The 19,535-nt window shown below is 40.0% G+C and overlaps 1 protein-coding gene and 1 long non-coding RNA gene across 6 annotated transcripts in view; both read right to left on the bottom strand.

Moving 5' to 3' along the window:
- The window catches only part of MTA3 (metastasis associated 1 family member 3), a 136,447-nt gene extending 136,073 nt beyond the window's left edge, over positions 1-374 (bottom strand). For 2 of the 4 annotated variants that reach the window (XM_021546388.2, XM_021546390.3), the window contains exon 1: positions 195-319. In XM_021546388.2, coding sequence (XP_021402063.1) covers positions 195-222 — 28 coding nt within the window. In that variant the 5' untranslated portion in view covers positions 223-319. Of the gene's footprint in view, positions 1-194 lie in introns of all 4 variants that reach the window. The other 2 variants (XM_031504262.2, XM_021546389.3) reach the window with 2 other exon arrangements.
- Positions 375-754: 380 nt separating this feature from the next.
- The window catches only part of LOC110479267 (uncharacterized), a 91,341-nt gene continuing 72,560 nt past the window's right edge, over positions 755-19,535 (bottom strand). For both annotated transcript variants that reach the window (XR_002466901.3, XR_013339646.1), the window contains 2 exons: positions 2,535-2,603; positions 755-870 (listed from right to left, as the gene is read on the bottom strand). This is a non-coding gene — a long non-coding RNA (uncharacterized LOC110479267). The remainder of the gene's footprint in view (positions 871-2,534; positions 2,604-19,535) is intronic.

Raw genomic sequence — 19,535 nt, 5'->3', positions numbered from 1 at the left:
CCCGGCGACCCTTCGCCGGACCGGCTGCCTCCTCTCGCCGCCCGCCCGGGCCCGGCCGCCCCGCTCGGGACCGCGCCCGCCGGGGGCCGGGGCGCCGCTCTTCGCCCCGGCGCGGCGCGCACGGCCCGCGGCCCGGCGGGACCCCCGGGCGGGCGCGGGGGGCTCCGGGCGGGCGCTGCCGCGTCCCCACATACCTCCCACTCGGTACATGTTGGCCGCCATGTCTGCGCTCTGCGCCGCCCTCCTCCTCCTCCTCCTCCTCCTGCCGCCTCTGCCGGGCCGGGCTGGGCAAGGAGGGAGCGGCTCCCGCCGCCGCCCCCCCCGCGCCGCGCCGCCACCCCTCGCCGCCCGGCCGCAGGACACAGCGCCCCACGGGGCCGCCGCCGCTTCCGGAGCCGCCGGCGGGGAAGGGGTTAAACCGGCGCCCCGCCGCTCCCCCCGCGCACCGGCCCCGGGGCGGGTCCGGGCCGGGCCCGGCCGCAGGTGGGGTGGGGCGGTCCGGCCGGGCGGCGCCGGGGGAGGTGCGGGTGCGCGGACACGCTCCCCGCCCTGCCCGAGGCACGCCACGTTCTGCGGGCTCCCGCCGCTTTGTTCCGACCCTTTCGGAACTTGGGGGTTTTTTGGTGTTTGCCTCTTCCCCGGAGCGGCTGAGGGATCTCTCTCCTTTGGCAGCTCTGAGTAGTATCTCAGGAAAAGTTTGTTTCTTGCGCAGCACCTGTTGGTGATGGGTTTGGCGGCCCCTTTGTTCGCCTCCGTAGCGCGGTCCCGCGGGCGGCTCCGGCGCCCCCAGCCCGCCGCGGGCACGGTGCCTCTCGGAGCTCTCCGCCGTCCGCAGGATGCAGCTTGCTCGCAACAGGCAGCAGAAAACATCTACGACAGAATAAAGATAAATCTAGCAGCTCATCTCGGAGGCAGGAAGCGTCGAAAGAGATGCTTACAAATCATCCGATGAGAGAGATGCTTAAAAAACATCAATACTGATGTAACATGAAGCCATTTCCCCCTGTTTATACAAAGTTTACACCATAAGCAACAATCCATACACTTTACAAACAAATTGATCCTGCTGTGGCATGCTTTCTTGGAAAATAAATGCTTGTTATTATCTTCCTGCAACGAAGGGGATGATTTATTATTGGTTTTATGTCCTGGATATTTATGTGTGCAGCTTGAGCGTTACCAAGTTAAAATTTCACTTCATCCTGAGCTGCAGGAAGATGCGTTGATTAGAAGGAGGGTGATCATCCTTGGTGTTTCAAACGATTATATCCTGTCTTTCTTTTCTCCTCTAAGCAAATCTGGGACTATAAAGTTTTGTCTACTTCCAGGACACTTTTAATTTCTCAAGTGACTACAACTTTGTATCAAAACGCCAACTGAGAAGCAACTTTCTGAAACACATGTAACAGGCACATGATACAGTAATTTATTTTTCTTTTAAAAACAGCAGCACATTCAAGCAGTGAAAGGAAAAATGGGGAATTTTCCTCTGTTGAACATCTGTGGGAACTGAAAACAAGTCAGCAGAAGCTCCTTGGGAAGTACCAACTCTGTCCAGCTGGGTATTTCCAAAGGCACAATAACATGACCTTAGCAGAGACCTGAGGTGTTACTTTTACTCTCCTGTTTTACTGCTTGGGCAAATGAAAGAGGTTAAACTTTTTAGGCAAGAGAAGTTAATTCGAACATTTGGTTTGGCACAGACATTTCCAATTAAACAGAATGCCTCCAAGCTCTTTTCCTCATTTTAAGTCTGCACTTGGACATTAGGGGGACTGCCCTCACTAGGAAGTTTACGATGTCCCCTCATCCAGCAAGGAGTAGATTTGGACAGACACAGACCATTGCTTCCATCAGCTGAAGGCATGGCCTGTGGAAGAGAAAAGCAACTCCTGGAGATACAGAAGGTGAGAGAGCAGCCCAGGGAAGCCCATGGTCCCAGCCTGTCCTTTCAGGTGGACAGCCTGAAAATAGTTAGAAAACCACCCTTACTTACAGCTGCCAGACTGAGGCTGCATCGCAGACCAGATAAATAGAGAAATAATGACATTTATATACCTCAGTACTGAATCACTGGGCCCTCTTGTTCGCAGTAACACGGCTCGCACAGCAGCAGCACAGCCCGAGGTGCTCAGTACATCCATAGCTCAAGGTCACTGCTTTGGGAGTGGGCACAGCCAGCTAGTGGATACAGAGTTGCAGGACTGGCAGTACATTTTACTTTGGTGTAACATACACAAAAGCCTGGATACAGTTTATATTCAGTGCTCTCTCAGTGTACAGAATGGGAAAAATTAAAGTTATGTAAACACCTTCATTCTTCTAGATTAAATAGAATGGAAAACTTTTGTTTCAACTACAAAACTGTTAAGAAAAAAACCCCAAAAACAGATAAGAGCTTTGTCTTAACCTGGTATATGAACTATGTTTAGCTATAGACTGATATCACTTGTGCTGTTCAAAAGAAACCACATTTCTGTGGCAACCTAATTCAAGACACAAGAGAGATTATTCCTGATAGAGACATGGGTTACCTGAGAGCTTCATTTTACAATTTTCTTTGTTGTGCCACCGTGAGCAGTCCATCATTCCTCTTCACGGTCCTCCAAAGAAAAGCCAAAAAAGAAAGAATGGAGTGTTAAAAGGATCATTTTAAAACACAGACTAGTTCCATGGTCCAGGCTGGCCAGCTGCCCCCATGGTGAGCAAGATCAGCAGTCCTGAAAGAGATGGACATCAGACACTGAGAGAAGAGATGACCAAGGACCTTTCACAGTATCTCCCACAGAGTGTCTATTGATTTATCCAGGCTGCACCCTCTTTTTTGGCTTTTTCTCTTTAGCTTCATCAGATGCACCTAAATCATGTCTATTACATGCCTATAAGGTCAACTGGAGCTATACAATTTTCTTAATGTATTTAAAAGAACACTACTATGAAATAATTTTTTTCCATTAGAGATAGTACAAAAAGTTTCACCTTTTATTTATAGGCAATTTCAGGCTTCTTTCTTGCATGTGGAATTATATAGACAAAGGTAATGGGAATCTACTATCAGACAATTTTATTCCTGAATTTTCATTTTTCAAATTGAATTTTCTCATTTTCCATTATTGCAGAGTGAAGACGAAAGTTTTAAAAAGTTCTGACAATTTTATCATTTTGTGAAGTCATAGAATAAGAGAACTTCCATTGCAGCTGTCATGCAGCATCCTATTTTGTGTCCATAGAATTTAATTTCAAAGTTTCCCAATTTCAGAAGTTCCTTAATTACAAAAAGCCTGAATCTAAACAACGCCAACCTCGCCATCAAAACACGTCCAACCTATAAGCTTCCTCACAAAAGATACCAGAACTGAAGACAAATCTTTGTCAATTACTTGATTGATAATGATTATACTGAAAGTCAAGAGGAATAAAGTAAAATATATTGATAGAGGTGTGTATTTCAGATTGATATACTTCAGGATCTTACAGGTAGGAACATCTTAGTGAAATTGATAAAAACACTGAAGAAGGAGTTACTTGAACCTTTATAAAAAATGTTCATCTTCCTGTAGACCTTTCACAGATGCTCACCCTTGTGTTCATGCAATATAAAGGAAAAGGCATTTCCCATCCTTGGCCCATACCTATGGGATCCTAGAGGGTTTGTTGGTTTGTTTTATTTGCACATGGAATTTTGAAGCAGGGGCAACATTCAGCTGTTCAAGTATATGAGTTTACACCAAGGAAAAGCAGCTCCCTTGCTAGTAAAACTTTACAACAAATGAACTGTCTGCATACACATAATCCATGCAAAGAGTTAAACAAATTACAAGGGACTTCACCAATAACAATTTCTTATCATCTTAAACTGCTACACTGAGAGTAAATCACCACCACTGAGGACTTGGGTAGTTTATGGACTTGTGCTGTAGCTCAAAAATAAAATGTAGCCTGTACAAAGTCACTTTGCTCTCATGTGAACAAACAAGCCAGCTAACACAGTCACACATTGATCAGACTGACTTACAGGCAACTAACAGTATACAGGTGCTTTTTTTTTTTATCAACACAAATACACACCATAGCTTGCGAAACCTCATTAATGAATTTGTAGCAGAGACAGAATTTATATTGCTGTTACTTAATTAGTCACAAAACAAAAGTATTTTTTCCATATCAATACTCATTATTATATTTATATAAAAAACCCTTATATAACTACCATTTTGTAACAATCATTATATAAGGTGGGGTTGTGGGTTTTTTTGTTTACAGAAATACAAAATTCAGTGTTTGTTATCACAAGCAATAGAAACTTTTAGCTGCCTCTACAAAGCAGAAACTAGGTGCAATCTGTAAGAGATGCTTTCACACCAACTTCTATATAACACCCCAAATCTCTCACAAGAAAAAAATCATCTGCTCTTGGTGTCAGAAATAATGTTGGCTTTTTTATTGAGTCTGAGTCAGATCTCTTAAGAGACTCTTAGTTAAATTTGTCACTATTTTCATTAAATATGATTTAAACAATAGCTTAAAGCTAATTGCTGAATTACTAGTACTCTGCAGATTTAGATGTTGAATCCAAATCCTAAAGTCGTAAGAATTCTGCTAAATCAATGTGCAGATAAAAATGGTGCTTATGGTGAGCAACAAGTTATTTATTGAGAGGGGAGTTAAAAACAGGTCTCAGGTAATTGTTTTTCAATAAGTATCATAGTGTATAGATTGGTGCAATAGCCTACCAAATGGCATTTCTTTGACACTACACATAATTTCATTTCCCATAAATCATACAATTAAATCAAGGTTTAGTCTTTTTTTTTTTTTTTGGGGTTTTTTTTTTTTTTTGGTGCAAAATAAGTCAGATCCAGACCCATATGTACCTGTCTTCTTGTTTTTACTGAATTTGCTTTAATGAAAACCAGTCCCTTGCAATGGAAAAATTGCTTTAGCTTTGAGGAAGGGATGGTAAAGTAGGGGTTATCATTAATCTTCTATTAAAGGCTAGATGTATTTCTTCCACTCCAGAGGCATAACTCTCCATTTTTTAATAATAAAATCAATAACAAAGTAAATATCTTCTATTTCTAATCGGATTAGAAAAAAAAAAAAAAAAAAAAAGATTTACCAATCTAGAGCTTTTGTTAGACCTAACAATTTACTTTCCAGTCCCCATCTTAATGGAGAAAAAGCCTGCAACTCTAGGATTCAGTTTTTTACCCCATTCTGTTTGCCAGTTTTAGACGACCCTTAGGTTTATGTCTAGTTTTTGTTCAAGTCCATGCAAATTTTGTGGTTGACTCCAGTGGAGCTAAAGCAATACCATTACATAGCTTTTTTCTCTTTGACAAAAGCAAGACTGCAAATGAGAGCAGTTGGAAGCACACTGCACACATCTGCAGCACTCTAAAGTGAAGCCATTTTGGGCTTTGGATAGATACTAAACACTCTACAGCAAATTTACTCTTTATCTCTCCCTTTCTTTCAACTGATCTATTTTTTGTGCTTAACACCTGCTAAAAAGCTGTGAAAGGTGCTTAATGACACCTATTTAAGTACAGTGCAGTACATTCATCTGAGCAGAATTAATTTAAGTCAAGGACTCCACATCTGTTCAGTTCAGTTTTTCTGGAGCTTGAATGATCTCAGGCAAGCAACACCGAAGTGCAACTTATTGAAATGTACCCTCAGTGCCTTCCTGTGTCTCTAAAGACTGCCTGGTGTATCCATTACAGATGCATTTGACCTGAAATTTCCAGTTATCAGTTCTACCTCTAGCTTTGAAAACCAGAACAATTTCCTTATGCAGACATTCTCAGTTCAGTCAGAGAGATATGAAGGTTTCTAACCAGGCAGAAGCCTGGGAAACAGTTGGGAAAGAATATAAATAATTCTTTATCTCTTTTGTTGTTCACTTTGTTTATAGATAAGTTCTGCCACTGTGAGTCATTCACTGCACACCAATGGATCTACTCTAGGACCAATAGAGTGGGTCTAGACGATACTCTTTATAAAAGAGATATATTTTAAATACATCAGAGTTCTATTCTCTCGCCTTCTGTAGTGATTTCACACTGTCCTGCCTCAATGGTGTCATCCTTATGCAGGTCTCCAGCTCAGCGCAGTGAGAAAACCATCACTCATTGTTCTGTTGGTAGGAGGAACTTCACTTCTGAATTCAGGCTGGATGACTCTTAGGGACACATTTATCAGTGCTGTAATGCACACACCTTCCTTCCTCTTAAATCAAGGGCATCATGCCTGCTTACACACAGTGAATTTAACTTTGTGTGCCAGTGACCTTTATTTCTTACAACAGGTGGTGTGACAGAGGAGGTCAGCTTGTGATGAACCTATGTGATGAGCAGGTGTCTGACTAGATGATTTACTTCCAAAAACCACTCTGGGGAGTGGTGACAAAGAGCAGCAGCATTCAGCAACACAGCAATGCTGCTGGTATTTCACAAAGTATTGGTGCTGTATTTAAGTCTTTTACCTAAAAGACTTTTTGATTGTCTCTCTTTGACAGAAACAATCAATTGTCTCAAATACCTGTCTCAAGCTATGAAGTACCTTCTCAGGATGAGTGGAAAGAACAAGGAACATACGTCTAGATGGATAGACTTAGTATACCAGGCAATAGGTGCTAACACAAGAAATCCTGCAAGAACTAGAGGATACCTAGTTGCAAAACTGGCATGGTTTTTATTGTCATTTGGAATTATTTTGTTTGTTTTAAATCAGCTATGTTTTGCTTGGCAAGAAGAAACAAACAGCTTGAGACCCCCCTTGCTCACAGTACACAATGGGCTGAGTACACACTTGTGCACTCAGAATACTCTGAGTATTCCCCCAATACAAAAGGAGGAGATTTTACATACTTCCAATAGCAATAACCCTAACTGATAGGTACTGCAAGTAAGTTCTTTAATAATGGCTATTGCAGCCAAATTTGATTGCTTGTGCCAAACAGGCACAAACAAACAAACAAACCCCAAAACCAAAAAAAACAAACTCAAAATCAAATCTGAACGTATTATCTCTGCTTCTGAAATATCCACATTCAGTAGAAATCCCCCCACCATTGCAATTGAAATATATTTTTTTGTCAGAAAGGCTAATGCCAATTCTACTATCTGAAGTTCTGTCATTTGCATGCCCAGTCTGACAAGTTTTACCTTCTCTCTGGCAGACTGAAGATTTTTGACTCTACAGTCCTTACACCGATTTATCAGATGAGACTTTCACTGTTTTATAACCTCTGACACTAAGCCCTTTTGCAGTTACAGCTAGGAATGAAAACCTGTAAAATCTGGATACCCAAGATTAACAGTCTGAAAGTACCTGAGTTTTAATATTCTAAAATATTTTCTAGAACACAAAAGAATATTGTACATCCTTGCAAGCAAGTTTGTTGTATCATTCATATTTCAATATGAACAAAAAGCAGGGTGCATCAGCTCTCTTTTCCTTATGAAATTCCTTTGGGATGCAAGGGTAAAACACACAGCTGAGACTAACAAAGAGCCAAAAGTTAATGTTTTCATTCCTCTGTCTTCCTCAAACCTATCCAAGCAACCACTCTGATATAAGAAATCAGCAATGGGGAGAACTGTTAGAGGAAAACACAAATTCCTGCTCTTCAAGATGAGTGTGACTAAAGAAGCATCTTCTAGAGTATGACCTTTTTAAAAAAATTAGATTATTTCATCCAGTAGTTCTGCCATACAACTCTGAAAATATTTCAGGGTCCATCCTGCAAGTTCTGCTTTGGGACAAAACTCAAAAATTCCTGAAATGAGACATGTGATGGCAGGAAGAAATCATGGACTCCCGTGCATACAGTATGCTTGGTTTTCTTTTCTTCTAAACAAAAGGATTATCTGTACTGGAATAACCCCTTTTTATACTGTTACAGCTACTTCTCCTTTAGGGATCTGTAAAAGTTGTTAAACTAATCAATATGTGCAGGAACAACAAAAACCAAACCACAGAACCCTCAAAAAACCAACCAACCAACCAACCAACCAACCAACCAACCAACCAACCAACCAACCCACCACATCCAAAAAAAACTACAACCAAAAAAACCCACCCCAATATTAGTCAGCAAGATATCCAGGACTATTTTCACTGAAACCAGTTCCTGAATTTCACCAGAATAACTCCCAGCAACCAAATAGAAGTACAAACATATGGGTATGTGAAATCCCAGAAGGCATCACAGAGAAAATAAACACAGCTCATACTGCTAAATCACAAATACACTGGGACAGAAGCAGCCTGTTCACCCATGTTTCTCAGATCTGCTTTCAGGAGTTCTGGACTTCTTTCCAAATGGATACTCGCATCCCTTTGAGGCCTGGCTGGGTCCATAAATAAATCATGGTCAACATCCAAGCCCAAGCCTGGAGAGCACAGTTCTAACATATACTGAATGGCATTTGCTTTCACAGATATCAATCAAATGACACAGAACAGACAATACAGGTAGAAGCCCCTCCAACTTTTCTATGCTGGAGAATAGTCACACAGGAAGTATTCACACTGTGTAAGATTGCCTAATAATTATCCTTAACATCAATTCTATAGGGTCTGCTTCCTTAAACCAGTTGAAAATAGTACACCATGACAGGGAGGGGAAAGTTGCAATACAAATATCCCAGCCACAGTGACTGTCAAGCCTTTCCAGATACAACATTTTTAATGAATATTTTAAGAAAATTTCATGTTGTGATTGGAGTCTTCTTCAGCAGCTGCCAAACATTTTGGGATGAGAAAGGTTATTTATGATTGATTGAGGACTATCTTCTGAACACGAGTTAATGCATGTTTTGCTGTGATTGTGTTTTGTTTAGAAAAGAAAATAATAAATGACTGAATATAGCGCAATGATCTGTTGTGCTGGGGGAAGCAGGAGGAGAAGGTGTCTGGGAAGGGGCATAGTGTTGCCTTGTGTAGGATGGAATCCATGGGCCTTGCACTACTTAATGTGATGTTTTACCTGAGCTCTTACCTTGCTCTTTAGCAAGTCTGATGTAATCTAGAAAGCACTGAATATATTAAAATCATTTTAGTTCTATCTTTAAAATTTGAAGAGGCACACCACAAGAGGATTACCGTAGTAATCATGACTTAAAAGGGACCAGTCTTTTGGAAGTCCTTTTGCACATTTCCTCATATATCAAAATGTAAAAATCAAAGTGTCAACTTGTAGTTTAAGTCTCTCTTTTTCTTTATAGAACAAACTCTGCTGCTGAATATCATTCTTATTCACCTACAGATTTCTCTGGTGAAAGCATCACAAGGACTGAAAGCAATATTTGCTACATTAATCCTTAACAAATTCAAAGGCTTTTCTGAATGGAATTCACAGTTCAAAAACTTTGCTGTTCAGGGATGAGCCATTCCCTACAAACACTTGAAAACATTGTTACTCTTACATCAGAATTTTTTCCCCAAAGAGGACAAAAGTAAATATAGTTCTTCATGATCTTTCTGGAATTGTGTATTCACTTTCTGTTAGAGTCTGCTGTTCTAAACAGCAAAAGGCAATGCTGCTTTTCCAGACACACCAATCTTGCAATCCCCACAAGTGCAAAATTTCAAGGCACAAAGAGTCCATCATATCACCATTCACAACTCTAAAATATTCTCCATCGCTATTTCCATTACCAGCCCCTGTTCCAAGGTCTACAACTCAGCAGTAGAAATTCATGCTAGGCTGAAATTTGTCCTGTGAGGTTTAAGGAACCCAAGAGATATTTCATTTTTTTACTACAGAATGACTTCTCTATTGTAGGAGACAGAGAAGATTGCTTTTACATCAGGAAAATAGAGAATCTAATGCCTGCATTTTTATCAAGAAATTTGTCCATGAGAAAGAATTATATATCTGTCTCTTGAGCCAGTTGACCTAAATGGTCACAATTTGTGTAACACAGATTTCTTTCAATGGAATTTATTTCCTAAATTCATTAAATACACCAAATACTGGCATACTAGACAGACCATCACTATTAGCAATGCAACTGTATTACTATATTTGCCTACAGACAGTCAGAAATACTGATCCATTATTAACTCTGTCACACCTCTGTAAATTCAGAATAACTCTATTGGTATGGTTGAGTTCATCCACAGCAATCACACTCTTGGGGAAGGCAAAAGCTTTTGGTTACATAATTGCAAAATTCAGCAATAGGTTGAAACTTTTAAGACCCAACCCCATGAAAGGGAGACTGTGCATCTCTTTCTGCCCTAGTATGGGATAGGAAACCATAAGATTCAGATTGGTTACTGGTCTGCCAGACCTCTCTGGCACACTGGGAGGAGGAATACAGGGATACTTCAACATACTCCCTCCCACAAAGGCATGAGAAGTGCAGGGGTAGAAATCACAGCTCCACAGGCTTGTCCTCCTCTCGGCTGTCAAGGATTGCTCCTCAGGAAACAACAGAAGCGTAAGAAACTGCAAAAATCAGCTGTGTGAGCACACAGTCCAATTACACATTTGTCTGAGTATTTTTCATGTTCTATGAAGACATTGAAATGCTGAATTTGAGAAATTCCTCAAGGTTTCAAGGAATATTTTCCAAATAATCTCTGCAAATAATGAGAGCATCAAGCTCTGATACATTCTTAATTTCTGCTGGGAACCAGGCCACAGCAACTGCACACACTTTAGAATGGGTAACCACAGCCCATGCTGAGTGGGGAGCTGCTCACCACCCTCTTTTTAGAAAAAGATGCTTGGTGCTAAGAAGAGAGAAGGAGAGAGGATGAATGCATGACTTAATGAGAAGGACACTCACAGATAGTACCTGATACAGCTCCTGGAAGACAGAAGCACAGGATTTCAGTCCAGTGTTTTTATCAGTGTTTGGGGGTTTTAATTGGTTGTTTTGTTTTGGTTTTGTTTTTATCTTGGTTTTTTGGAGTTTTTTGTTTGTTTGTTTGTTTGTTTGTGTTTTTGGGGGTTTTTTTGTTTTTTTTTTTTTTTGTCTTTTATCTTTTTTTATTTTTAGTTCTATTCTGTGTTTTGGTTTTGTTAAGAGCTTATTTTCCCTATTCTTCTCTTCTGAAGGAAAAAATAGTTTTTAATATATGAAACACAAAATTAGGAAAAAGACACAGAAAATCAGCAATATAAAAGGGTGAACTAAAGACAGATCTCCAAATTAAAGGTATAGCGATAGGAAAAAAGCAAACAAACAAACTGCAGTGCAAACATGAGATGTCAGGTCCCAGTTTAAAGTCTGCTTTACAGAACAAATGTTTAAACAGATGAAATTTCTAAAAAAGAGAGAAGATAAACAGTCATATTTAGATGTGCTGAAGGAAAAATGTGTTAATGATTTGATAACAATAATTTTCAGAAAAATAAGAAAACAACATGATCTTAAGACTATGTTTTGAAGTATTCAGCATAATATCAAAATGCAACATAATAAATAAGCAGTCAAAACCTCCAAACAGAAAGAAGTTCTTACAGCTGAATGCTGCAGTCTCAGGGCAGAGACTGATAAGGGGTTGGAGTCTTCTGAAACAAGCTTCTGTACTATTTACTATAATTTCCCACTTTTGAGAGTCATATTCACTGAAGTGCAACACAGAGCAGTACATCTCATTAAATCATGCTAAGCTTTTCTAAAGAGACATCTACAAATTTTTCCTTGCTATGATTATAAGATTACTGATGTCTCCTTCCTTATTTGTGCAATAGTTAAATAAAAAATAAAATAAGAAGAAACACAAAACAAACTCACATGGATCAAAGGAAACCACAATTAAGAATCTGCAATGAGCAACCTATTTTATTCTGGCTCCTGCAAAGGCACATCTATAAACCTGCCTGGGCAGCTTAACATGAAAGAAACCAAATGTACCAAAAATTTTTATCAGAATAAGTTTGCATGGCTCTGCAGACAATATTACCAATTTGTTTCCTAGCCATCATTTCCAGAAAAGATCTGTTTTGTCATCACTGTTGTGATGTTTAGTTGTTTCCCCTCTCTCAAGGCTAGAGTCAGCCCTATGTGGATGGCAAAGATGTGCCAAAGTCCCTCCAGCCTCAGCAGCTCAGTTTCTCAGTTTATGGCCAGGGGAAGCAGGGAAATGAGAGGCTGACTAAATTGCTAATGCGGGTTGATTGGCTTTACATCCTGCAGGTACATCGGCAGCTCAGTCAGAGGTGGTGGCCATTACAGCAGTGCAGGTGGCCCACTTGCCGTTCACTTCCAGCCTGACACAACTGGACTGGAGCACTGCAGAGCCCACCAGCAGCACTTCCCAACACACCATGTGATAGCTCTTTTTCAGCTGCAATTTCATTATAAATTTGGCATGTATAATAGAGGGATACCACAAGCAAACTGCTCCTTCTCCAAATCCCACTTCTCTCTCCTCAAAGAGAGGGTGTGGAATTTACCTTCCCCTCCTGTAATTAGCAGGAAAAGAACAATTAGTCAACATACTGCAGCTTTCCACAAAACGACTAAGAATCTGTGACTTTAGTGGTACTTGACCTAAAATGTGGAGTCAGGTCTGCATTGTAGGTAGGATCTGCAGTTCCCAGCAGAGAAATGAAAGTACATTGAAATAGGCAAAAATACATGTTAAAATACATGTCAGGTACTTGCCCAAAACAAAGCTGCAGTAACTTATGCCAGGGAACAATGCAGCATAAAAACTGTACACAAATGAATATTTTCACAGTGCAAAATAAATAAAAATATGTTCTCATGCAGTTGTTTTCATCTTGAGAGTCAGATTCTCAGATATTTCAGTATCTATTCTGTCTAAATAGTGCTCAGTCTACCAGATCATTCTGGTGGATTTTGTTGCAAGGATTTGTACCTGATCCAGACCATTAGTGGTTATATCTTGAAGTCATAACTGAAAAACACACACCCTTATGAGGGACACTATTTCTTCCTAAAATAAAGGCAGAAAAAAAAAAAAGACTGATTCTGGCTATGAGATATTTCTAGCTGTGTACTGGAGATAATGGTGTGCTCACTTTAGCTTCCAACTCTGGGACATAATTGAGTCTTTTGCATCATTTAGGAAAGAATCACTTGATGCAAATGCTGAGACATTACTGCTCCTGAAAGCAGATACTAACTTGCATCAGTGAACTTGGGGAGCATCTATGTAATTTGCTCAGATGTTGGCAGTGATTATGTCAGCATGCTGGGAGACCTGTCTACAATTGCCTACCTGCAACCCAGTTTTGAAACCTATTTGCTGCAAGAGTCCTCTCAATATTTTGCAGAGAAGTTACAGAAAGTAGTGAGGGATCTTTAGCTTATTTCTGCCAGCCACGAGGAGCAAGCTGCCATTTAATGTCCTGTGCTGTGAGCTCAGGACAGAGCAGCTTTATTGGCTCTCCTGGAACTGTAATTGAGCCATGCTCCACTTGTTCCTGAAGCTCTGATAACAGGAAGGTTTTGACACCTCACTGCACTGCAGAGCCAGGTCTGCCTGTGTCCTGAAAAAAAGTAACAGCCCCTTCCACTCCCTCTAATGCTCCAGAAGGCTCAGGAAAAAAACATATTTTGTAAAGACATCTGATCTCATTTTCTCTAATAATCAAAGAATTTACACTAAGATTGCTAATTTTAAGTGGATGAGTATTTGGCTGCAGATTTTGTATTTTAAGAACCTGAGCATCTTTGAATTCTAAATAGCAAACCAAATATTTATCTACGTTATCAAGCTTGATCATCTTCATAAACTATTACAATCAACAGGAAGAGTTTCTGGGACCTCTGAAAAAACAGGTATGATAAAAAACCGGAATCATTCTTTTTAGAAATAAATATCTCCATGTAAGGGTTAAAACCCTTGCTAAATAATACAAGAGACTGGATTATGTCCCAAAATTGTAGTTATACTGATCACATCGTTCTATCCATTGCAAAGCTAGAAATACTGAATTTTGTATGCCCGAGTATAGATAAGACCTATATGTAGGTAAGACCTATATTCATACCTATGAATATAATCACATTATATTATAATCAGGTAAGACCTAATTCTGTATCACTTATTGTAGTTTGGTACAATCAAGTGGACAGTAGTTAACAACGCTGCATGTGTGAAGAGCAGGAGAAGGAAATAATTTTCCTATTAATAATGTAAAAAAAAGGAAACTGTTTTCAAAAATGCTTTATTTAACTTATTTCCGCTGAAGTTGAAGTTTAGAACAGCATAATAGCAAGACAGTTTCTAACTCTCCTGTCCTTCCCCCTAGAACTTTCAATACCCAAAATAAAGAATTATAGCATTTCTCACGAAGAAATAAAATAAATTAACCAGCATTTCCAGAAACTTCATTTGAGAATATTTTTTCCACAGATCCAGTAAAACCCTACTTGTGAGACACTAACTCACTGTGATTACATCTCACCTAATTAGACCTCCAGCTAATCACCTCCTTTAAACAAGCAGTCAGAGCAATGTCTGCTGTTTTCAGTGGCTCTGCACAAATCTTCAGCAATGGGATTTTGGTGTTCCAGCTGCCTGAATTCCCTTCCCAAAGCCCATGAGTGACTCACCAAGGCACTTGACCTGAAACCCAACCAACACAACTTCCAAGCTTCTAATCCTGTGCTTCCAAGAGGCCTAACAGATGCTGAGGGCTGCATTCAGTTCCCTAACTGCAGCATAAAGTGTCCCCAGAATGGCATGCTGGACATACACGGGGCTGCTGGACAGGACAAAAAGGCTCATGCACTACTGGAGCAGCAGGTTGAGAATAGGTGTGTAAATTCCACACAGAATCATGGAATCACTTGGTTTTGAAAGATCTCCTAGGTGATTGAGCGTAACTATTACCCCAGCACTGCCAAGTCCACCACTAAACCATGTCCCCAAGTGATGCATCTATTCCTCTTTTCAATACCTCCAGGGATGGTGATTCAGCCACTTCCCTGGCAGTCTTTCCAACACCTAGCATCCGTTCTGGTGAATAAATGTATCCCAATATCCAACCTAAACCTTCCCTGGTTTTAGGGGACAATGCTGGGGACATTTTTTCTTGCTCTATAGCTAACTAGGGAGAAAATGGAGGGCACCTCAAATGGCATTAACTCCTGTATGTTTAGGTAACTGAACTGAACTCGTGGCCTTTGCTGAGGATACAAGTGGAAAAATATCCCAAACTACCAAAAAAAAAAAAAAAAAAAAAAAGAGGCACAACAGTAGGTATTTATGTCAGCTAGTGAAAAAAAAAAAAAAAAAAAAAAAGAGGGTAAGATTGTGACAAATTAATGCTTACATTTAGCTGGACCTATTCTTCCTACTCTGAGAGCACACTTAGGATTCACCCACATACAGCTTCTTCAAGTCCCATTATTTTTCTCCATCTTCTCTTCAGGCTGTTTCTCTTCTCCTTGGTAGGAATTTAGAAAAGAATCTCTCTGGTGTGAAAACACATTCCCATGTTGTACTCTCCTATGAGGATATGTTCATGCCTTTGAAATATCCATTAGCAAGTCTCCTCCTAATCACCTTCCTCAGGCGAGAAATGTCCTCTCTGGGCTTTGCATCTGCCTGCCTGAAGTTCAGATGTAACAAACTGGTTTATTCTCCTAGTTAGTATCCATCTCTGCCCAAAGGGCTTTGTTTGATTCAATGACCATAGAAAATGTAATAGTTTTCATAATTAGCCCAAGATCAGGGACAAGAAGTTTTGCTGGGAGTTTCTCAATATGGAGGTGAAGGAAAGTAAAGATGGCAGTTGTCTCTCATATTAAAACACTTCACAGTCTGACCCACAAATACAGCAAATCTCCAGGATCAAATCTTAATTGTTCATAGCCAAATTTCCCAAACAGTTATCACGTTTCACAAAGTAAGTTAGCCTCATTATAAATGTCAACTCCAGATTGTATTCTGAGCACATGTATATATATGTGAATACCCAGTTCCCTACTAAATGTCATTCATCCATTTTTAGAAACACTTATATTCAAAATTATTCAGATTTTTATAAGTGCCTCAGTGACAAGGGAACTTGTGCTCTTATGTCAGGTGCCACTGACAATCCTGCATCTGTCATTAGATGGTTTGTTTGGTAATTATATGTGGCAGTAGGCTCATCTCCTGAAAGGTTTTCTACATAGCCCACAAACCAGATAGAAGTAGAGGGGCTTTGGTAGAGAGAAGTGAGATTAAAAATAAAAAAATTAAAAAGTCATCTATTTGAAGCCAGTTTTTCCCAAGCCCTAAATGAAAGATAAATGCAAACCATAGTCCATCTGTGCATGCAGAACCTTTTGAAGCATTTGTTCTGTTCTTTATATGTTCCCTTTCCAAATAATTAAGAGAGAGATGGCTAAATGTGGCAATATGTTTATTACCAAAAAGATTGGGGTTTTCCCCCCACAATTTTACATTATATATACTATATGCTCTCTAGCCAGGAAGATTTTTTGTTCTGTGTTTACAAGTCTATCATCATGGCAACCTGCTCCACAACTAGAGTTGCTACATGTTGTAGTCATAAAAATAATCAAGATTCCTGACAAGACAGCCCACTAAAAGCCAATTTTGCTTGCATTGAAGTCAACAGCATTCAGTTGCTACCTCAGTATGAACAGAATCTCATCCAAAGTTATGAAAAATGCCTGCCATCAAAATATACCACTTTGTTCACATAAAAAATGCAAGTAAAGGCTCTCTTCTCTAAAAGCAAGCTTAGAGCTGCACTCAGAACACAGAGCAATGGTCTCAGCATGGAGCCAGAAGGATTTAGAATCTGTAGAAAATATTTCAAGTTCATTAAATACCCCTAGGATGCAATAGCACAGTGCAAGGCACGAAAATAAATGTTGACACAAAGAAAGCTAGTTTTACATAATTACTATTAATTGTGAAGTTCCTCCTGGGCAGCAAAGGATAACAACTGTACCACCAGGAAAGACTTAATTGCTTTGATTCAGCATCCCAGCAGTATATCCAGAACCTAAAAATTCAAACCAAACCAAAAACAAACCAACACTACAAGCACCTGAACACATCTACTTAAAAGAGGTCTTTATTATATTTTAAATCATTAGTCTGCTATGTCCTTCTAAAGTTTGCCTCTATGCCCCATACTTTTTTAACATATAGGGTAAATACTCTTTACTAATTTCTATGCTGACCTCAGTTAATTTATTTGCTCACCTGAGTTTTTCCTCACCAATTATGTATCATTTTTCAAATCAGATGGAACTTCCAAACACCATTTTTGTTACCAGAATTGCCTTTAAAAATACCTTTCTCTTAATATATTACTAAATGTTTTGCTTATGGTCACACAAAGCCTTCAGTGTTTTGGGTCTCCATCCTATTTCTTCAAATTGCTTGACACATTCAGTTGCAAAATTAAACACCACCACAAAAAACCAGTTTACACTCAATGAAGTCTCCTCAAAATGAGGCAGCTCTAGTACAACAACAAATCTGCTATTTCACAACTCCAAAGGGTTACCCAATCTCAAATTCAAGAAATAGGAACTCAAGTTTTCTTTACTCAAAACCTGCATATTCTCTCTAAAATCTGAGGTTTTGTTCCTGATAAATTGCTGCTCCTGCTCTGAGAAGATATACTTTACAGTTGTTGACACCAGCTGACTAAAACAAATCTCCTCAATTGGAAGTCAGCAGTTATAAGTAAAATAACTAGTGAACATGTCAAACTACAGAGGAAAAGAAAATATCACTGTTTCCAGGTAAGCTTTGCTATATTGAATATTTGACAGTGTAATTCTGAAGGAAGAAATAATTATATTCTATATTTAAAATAAACTGAAAACTAGAAATAGGAATAGGCATTAATCAACTCACAATGCCTCATCAAGCACTTTAAAGTCAAAGTCTTGTCAGGCCAGCACTTTACCTGTTCTGCCAGACAGCTTCTTAAACAGCACACAAAGCTTTGTTTCTCCTGAAATAATTTCTAGAACATACACTGTAACCAATATTTCAATAGAGTTAGTAAATATATGTCTTCAAGCTGTGTTATTTGTACTCTGCTCTCTTCCTCTGCAAGCTCTCTGTGAGGGATGGTTAGAACATATGGAGCAGAAAGCCTGACAAATTGCAAAGTCAAAAGCACCTGGGTAACTCATTAGCACTGTCAGACTTCTAGTCATGTTTTGCTATTTAATTTTTTAAGCAGATTTTCTAGTGATTGTTCCTGAAAGAAGCAAAGACAGAAGGTATACATCAAAGAAGGGAGAAGAAATTTAGTGTTTGATTCTTATAAAATTAACAAATAGAAAAATACACTGACTGTACCAGGGAAATGGTTGAGTCACCATCCCTGGAGGCATTTAAAATATGTGTAGATGTGGTGCTTAGGGAAATGTTTAGCGGTGGACTTGGCAGCGTGGGGTTAATGGTTCGACTCGATGGTCTTAAAGGTCTTTTTCAAGCGAAATTATTTGATGGTTCTATGAACGCAGCTGCTGGAATGAAAAACCTTTCCAGCTATATGAAAACAAACACCAGCATGACCAAGCAGACATCAGAAATGACCCTACGGTGGCAGAACACGCTGGTGAGTGTAACTTGGCAGCGTTTTGGAGCGCGGGTGGGTTTCTCGTGAACACCGGGAAACAAACAGGGAACAACGACTCACCGCGCCCTCTGGTGGTCGCGCTGCGCAACAGCCAGGGACCGCGGGATTCTCCCGCTGGGAACGGGGACATTTATTGGAGTCGCTCTGGAAGTGTATTTTAGAAGATGACAAATAGACTTAAAAATAGTAGCGCTTAATATCATTCTCAATTTTAAAAAAATCTCAATTTTTACTACACAATTAGACGACTATTCATTTATTTTGATACGCCTAAATGCGCCTTAGAAATCTCAGCTGATAAAGTAACTTGGCAGCACGAACAACCCATAAAGTGCATACATTTAGAGTGACAAAGAACGGGGATGGGAAAACACTGGTTTAACCTGGGTGTCTTTTTAAAGACACAGCACCTGAGTGACAAATCTTGGCATTGGTTTGGAAAAGACATACTTACCTGCCCTTTCTCCTGATAACTTAGAAAGATCTAATGTAAGGGAGACTTGTGACTTCCCTGCTTTTAGCCCAAGACATTCCAGATGTTAGTGAGCCTAGAAAATACCTCAGTTTGGAGAACTGTCATATTCGGATAAAAATTAAATTAAAAAACCATCAGTAGTGGAAATTAACTCCCTGTACGTGATGGAGCCAAATGAAATCGAAGCTTTAGAGTGCAAACAGGGTCGCAGCAGCTAATAATTGCTTTAATCTTGAGAACAGATGCAGGACACAGGCACACAGGAAGCTGCGGGAGCAGAGACCTGAGACCAAAATGGGCAGAAGCAGGGAAGAAGACTGCCTATTGCACCTGGCTCTTGCTGGTGTCTCTGCACTATCTGAGGAGGAAAAAGACAAGTCTCCCTATCCAGATGCGCACGGCGAAGGGCCGGGGCGGACGGGCTGTGACAAGAACCCTTGCCAGCGCTGCTCTTGCCGGGCTCCGGGACCGCCCGGCGCCCCGGCAGGCAAACAA

Source organism: Lonchura striata, chromosome 3 (genome assembly GCF_046129695.1).
Source record: "Lonchura striata isolate bLonStr1 chromosome 3, bLonStr1.mat, whole genome shotgun sequence".
In the NCBI taxonomy this organism is placed as follows: Eukaryota; Metazoa; Chordata; class Aves; order Passeriformes; family Estrildidae; genus Lonchura; species Lonchura striata.
Note: the sequence above shows the minus strand (reverse complement) of the source record. Positions and strands in the feature narration are given on the sequence as shown.